Source organism: Clarias gariepinus, chromosome 15 (genome assembly GCF_024256425.1).
Source record: "Clarias gariepinus isolate MV-2021 ecotype Netherlands chromosome 15, CGAR_prim_01v2, whole genome shotgun sequence".
In the NCBI taxonomy this organism is placed as follows: Eukaryota; Metazoa; Chordata; class Actinopteri; order Siluriformes; family Clariidae; genus Clarias; species Clarias gariepinus.
The window spans coordinates 7706367-7712366 of NC_071114.1; the positions used below are offsets into that span (position 1 = coordinate 7706367).

General features: G+C 38.6%; 1 protein-coding gene across 1 annotated transcript in view; it reads left to right on the top strand.

Annotated features, from left to right (window-relative positions):
* The window catches only part of thsd7bb (thrombospondin, type I, domain containing 7Bb), a 96223-nt gene extending 90540 nt beyond the window's left edge, over positions 1-5683 (top strand). Inside the window, exons 23-28 of the mRNA XM_053513904.1 lie at positions 1406-1579; positions 1750-1845; positions 2171-2253; positions 3175-3361; positions 3658-3745; positions 5041-5683. Of these exons, the coding sequence (XP_053369879.1) occupies positions 1406-1579; positions 1750-1845; positions 2171-2253; positions 3175-3361; positions 3658-3745; positions 5041-5122 (710 nt within the window). The 3' untranslated portion in view covers positions 5123-5683. The remainder of the gene's footprint in view (positions 1-1405; positions 1580-1749; positions 1846-2170; positions 2254-3174; positions 3362-3657; positions 3746-5040) is intronic.
* The last annotated feature ends 317 nt before the right edge of the window (positions 5684-6000 follow it).

A 6000-nucleotide genomic window follows, 5' to 3' on the forward strand; every position in this document is an offset into this window, starting at 1 on the left:
TAACATATTTGCATAACCTTATAGTGGTGTATTTTTTAAACAGAAAACATTTAAATATTTCCCCAAATGCAAAACTTTTCTAAATACTACTTAGGTTAATAAATGGACATACACTGTATGGGCAAAACTGCAATGACATTTTTGCAGCTATAGCAGCTTCCACTCTTCTTGGAAGGCAAGATTTTGGAGTGTTTCTGTGGGAATCCGTGCCCATCCATTCTGTAGAGCATTTAGCATGACCCTGCAAAAAAAAAAAAAAAAAAACAGCATAGACCAGCATGATTTATATGCTGGTTAATACTGGTGAGTGCTGGTCTGATGCTGGTTTAGCTGGTAAACCAGCATAACTGATGGAAGACCAGTATATCTCCGCTGATGAAACCATACCACCAGCATTGGTCTTGCTGGTTAGTGGTGGCCTGGTGCTGGTTTAGCTGGTTTAGCATAACTGATGGAAGACCAGCATAGGCCAGCATGATTTATATACTGGGCCACCAGCAAGATTTTAGTAGTTAAAATTGGTTACCATTTTAGCTCATTATCTTGTATTTTAATAGCTAGTACTGAAAATAGTGTGTGATGTAAATACATGGACCGTGTAGTGTTATCTTTAAATGTATTTACATACAGTACAAGAAGACAAAATAATCCATTTACCAAAAACATGTAAATACATTATTTTACATTTATTAAATATCTGCTGGATTGTCTAAAAACACAACACAAACCATTTATATAAATGTGCTGGCTATAAATGCATATTTTTAAAAAGTAATCAATTGAAATTACCTACAGCATCAGTGAGGTGATCAGCATACCAGCACCAAAACACAACATGTGCTGGTATTATTGCTGGTCAAACTGGTCACCAGCTATCCTGGTCTATGCTGTTTTTTTCAGCAGGGGAGGTCAGGTACTGAGGCCTGGCTCACAATCTCCAGTTCCAGTTCATCCCAAAGGTGCTCGATGGGATTGAGGTCAGGGCTCTGTTCGGGCCAGGCAGCTTCTTCCACACAGACCTCATCAAACCATGTCCTTATAGTCCTTGCTTTGTGCACTGGAACACAGTCATGTTGGAATAGAAACAGACCTTTCCTTTGCCACAAAGCTGTTGGCACAAAGTTGGAAGCATAGCATTGTCCAAGATGTCTTGGTATGCTGAAGCGTTAAGATTAGCCCTCACTGGGGATAAGAGTTGTGCCTGATTAAAATGCCGAAATTCACTAATTAACAGGTTTGGCCTAATACTTTATCCATATAGTGTATACTCCACGCTTATGAATGTAGAAATATCTACTAGCATGGGTGTCATATTGGACTAATATCACTAAATATCAATATTTAGTATAGCTTTTTTTTTTCTTTAAACATAAACTTTAATCACTTTCCTTGGCTATCTCATCAGGAGACTGTTATCTGACCAATTGGTCACCATGGAGTGTATGCCAGCTGCTTTGTCTGGACGGACGGAGCTTTGAGACGTGGGGGCACCAGGCTCGATCCAGAGCCGTGATCGTCCAGGTGCCAGAGAACAAGGCTTCCTGTCCGAGTCAAGTCTACGAAACACGGCCGTGCCAACGTGAGTGGTTGATTGTGATGTTGATCTGGTAGCTGTGAGCCTGGACATGCATTAGAGCTGCATTATCACGAGATGGCATTGTGCAAGATGCCAGTCAGTGCTGAATAGCCATGAAATGAACTAAGTCATGGATACTTATTGACATTTCTGTCCTGTGTGTCCATTTGCAGGAGGAACGTGTCTCAGTTATGAGTGGGTCACAGGAGAATGGAAGGATAATCAGAGAGCAGTGTGGTGTCAGCGTTCGGATGGTGTTAACGTCACTGGTACTGATGCTATATGTACATTATTTAGGCACCATATAGTGACAATTCTTTTCATGTAGATAGTACTTTTACATAGGCATAAAAATGGTGAGAAAGTGCTACTGTTAGATACCCTAAAATGATCAGTTTGTCATTTATAAAAGAGTTGGGAGAAAGTGTGTCAATGTTTTAATCGTGAGTGGGATTCACATTGCAATTGACTTTATTGCTCTGAAAATTGCACAGTTTGTTTAAATATTTCTGTGAAAATGTAGAAATACATACTGTGACCCAGATTACTGAATCTGTGAATGATTATAACAACATTATGGGTATTTTTTTTTAGGAGGATGTTTTCCTCAGATTAAACCCTCCACTGTACATCAATGCAACCCACTGTGTATCAAGCCCTTCTCATTCTGTACTCAGGTAAATAATACCATAGCACTGTTACAGTTTTTATCACTTTACACATTACTTTGTTTGCTACATGTTTTTTTCATCTTGTCTTACATCATTGTTGCATCATCCTGCATCAAAAAAAAAATTAACAACAAGGGGAGTTGAAGTCAACCCGGGACTTTTGATTTGTGGAGAATAACAGAACACAGTTATGAGAGTAAAAACTCTCTATATAATCCCCTGATTTAAAATTTACTTATCCCAGCATTTTACTAGTGCTTGGATACCATCAAGGTAGTATTCAAAAGTTTTCTCAGTATGCCGGAGCCATGATCGGACTGCCTCTTTCATGTCTGAAACGCTGGCCTCCCAGGAACTCCTTTAATGACCCAAACATGTAGAAATCTCTTGGAGTGAGGGCAGGACTGTACTGGGGATGTGGCAGTAACTCCCATGTACTCCTGTAATATGCAACTACAGTACAAACACCACCATTCAAATGTTTTAGTCCAACTAAGAGTCTTATCACCGTACTGTGCTTGAAGCCTTCTGTAAATGTTCCCAAGAACTTTCATCACAATTCCTGGTTTGACATGAACGCCCCTTGTGAAATTCATAACATTTGTAAAAAACGCACTTAATTCTATTTAACAAACATATCAATATGTGTATCAATTATTTACTATTATTTGCTTTTATTCGACATATTTTACTTCAGTGGAAATTCTGCATAAGGTGTGATAAATTACACCTCGCTTCAGTTCCCATCATCACGTTCACACTGGATGTATACAGTACGTGCATCAGCCGAGCATTCTCACGATTCCTGACACTTGACAGAAAAAAAATCTAAAAACAGCATCGCAGCTGCATAAAAGGCAAAAGTGTGACAGGGTTAACAGCTGATAACAACATCACTGCGCTTTCTTTCTGCTTTTATTCTGTCAGAGTGGGACGTGTGGCTGTGAGAAGGGTTTCACCGAGGTCATGACCTCTAATGGCTTCTTGGATTATTGTACAAAAACCCCTGGGTCTGATTATAAGAAAGCAAATGCGAAGAGAAGTGGGGGACGTCTGAGACGCATGCACGAACAGAACGAGAGGACGGCCTGGACTCTGCAGCCGCTCGGCCCAGGTGGAAAAACCTGCATTTATCTTCCTATTCTTTTGCAGTGCTTTTCATTTCTTTTATTTCTTGATCTAAACACTTCATCATCATAATCATCATCATCATCATCATCAGAAATTTCTGCATTAGATCCTTTAGAGATAAATCATTTGTGTTGTGTATGTAGGGAAAACAAGGAAAGCAGCTAGCTTTCTCTGTTCAAGGAATACAGTACATTTGTTAAGTATCAGATGCAAAGCCATTCACAGGTCAGTGGGTAAGGGTAATTTATATAAAGCTGCCTTGTCTGTGTTAATTACCAGATGGGCGGGTCAGGCTGTGGGTGTACGGGCTAATGGCAGGTGGATTCATCATGATAGTTCTCATCATCGCAATGTCCTTTCTGCTGTGGTAAGTGTAGTATATAGTACTGTCGGTATTAGCAGTATGTAATGTTACCAATGTTTTTAGTTTTTTTTTTTCTTTTATCTTAAGTTTAAAAAATAACTGATTAACAAAAGTAGGTATAAATAACATAAAAGGGTCAGAAAGTGGTAATAACCATAAACATGTTATAAATAATGAATAATAAACCTCATAAAGGGCTTAAAACGTATAACTTATAAAGTGTCAAGGCTTTGCTGAAACGTTAAGTGAAAATGAAAGCAGTCATTTAAAACTCACTTAAATGAACAGTGTTGTCACACTGTCAACCTTTACAGTTTGCAACTTTATTTTAATATTTTAACCTATATAACATGGATCTCATAAGCTGTATTAAAAAATAGCTAGGTCTGACCGAGCAATCTGATTGGACAAGAGGCATTCCACAAGTGCTGATATAAAGAGGCAAATCGCCTCTAAACCGTCCGAAACCTGGAAATTAACAAAGCTGATATTTCAAAGCAAAATAAGTCGAAATATGAAGTAAATCTCTTTATTTTTAAGAGATATAAGAGTTTCTCAGGACTGTCCCCCACCTATGTTGTCTCTTCTTCTTACCCTTTGGCTACGTAGCAACGATAAGAATTTAAAACTACCTTCACGCCTGTTAATTACACTACCTGTCATGCCAGTTGCGGAATAATATGTTTTGTGATATGTAAGCAAAATAACTGATCAAATAAACAAACAAATCATAATCTATTGATAGTAAGTGGTGTTTGTGGAACTGTTCTATAAAGCAATATCATACTTGAGGTCATGCTGATATTCAGCACAACAGCACAACCTCGGGTGTGATGTTCCTCAATTACACAGTCAGTAACAAACTTAGCTACGAAGTCAGTTGCCAGAACTGTGTCACGAGTCAATGTATGTACAGTATGTCGGGTCATTTGTTATAACAGTGTGAATATAAAATAGTCAGTGCCTAACTGGAGCCTACAGTATATGACAGCTGACACAATTCAACTCAAGCCATTGTTAATGTACTGTATGTGTGAAATGTTTATCTCAATTCCTATAAAGTGATTCATGAAGTCATATTCCGCTTTTGATATATATACGCTATATAGATTATAACATTAAGTGTTTGATATGTGACGATAAATCCATCAAACATGGAAGAGAACCTGATATACAGTAGTCATGGCTCATTTTACAGGATTTTTTTAATAAAGTGCCACCCTCTTGTGGTGTAAATTGGAAGTGTATGAAATATTGTTTCCTGACTGATTAACACATGCATGTGTGTATTCCACCAGCAAAAACCCTAAGGATGATCCGAACTCCTGTAGGACGCAAAGGGCATTAGCGCTGGCCTATGACGGTGATGTGGACATGTGATCTGCTCATGACACCACCGCGGACATGTGTGTGTTCTGCTCCTGACACCACAACTCCTGCTTATGCAACTCAGAGACCTCCTGAGACAAACCAAGGTCATTCCAGCTGCAAGAACAATACAGTTTAAAACCAAGCCCTGTGCCTCTACATGTAGTGTGTGTGCTTTTGTGGTTTGATTGCGTTTTTTCTTTTTTTTTTACAAAACAAATTTGTACAGGGGTGTGGGCTATTTAAAAAAAACAGCTGGAGAATTGTTACAGAGGAGAAATGAAAATGGATTATTCATTTTTTTTGTCGGAAAAAGACTTCCTTTATGCACTATATTAGTGCAGTATCAAGTAAAAGTGCTTTGGTTTTGTTGTCTATATTGTAAACCTACATGTTGTTGTTGTTTTTTATGATGCTGGCTGTTCACTCTTCTTGAGGCTGACTACCACTGTTAAATCCAGACATCGGATTGACATCGCTTGTGGCTTCATTTAGTCACAGAAATTTGGGCTCGTGAGAATCAACAGCAACTATATCGCTATTTTGTGATATGTATGTCATAACTGTGTCCGGAATGCTTTGTAAATAAATCCAAATCTTCTGAGAACTGAGAATCCTGGCTACATTTTGGATATAAGCCCCAGTAATGCGTACTATAATGAACTGCTTAGAATTTGTGCATGGGTATTCAAATGGCAGGGTGCAAAACAATGCGATGCTGCTAAAGTGACAAAACCCCAGCTGCATCTTCTGCTAATTCATTTTAGTCATTTACTCTGTCAAATTCTCTTCAGTCTGGTTTGAATATAAGTAAAATCGTCACTGACATCTGCGTGAGTTGCCCCACTAGTGAGCTCTTCTGTCATCTTCTATTAGTCCCAACCGGCTAA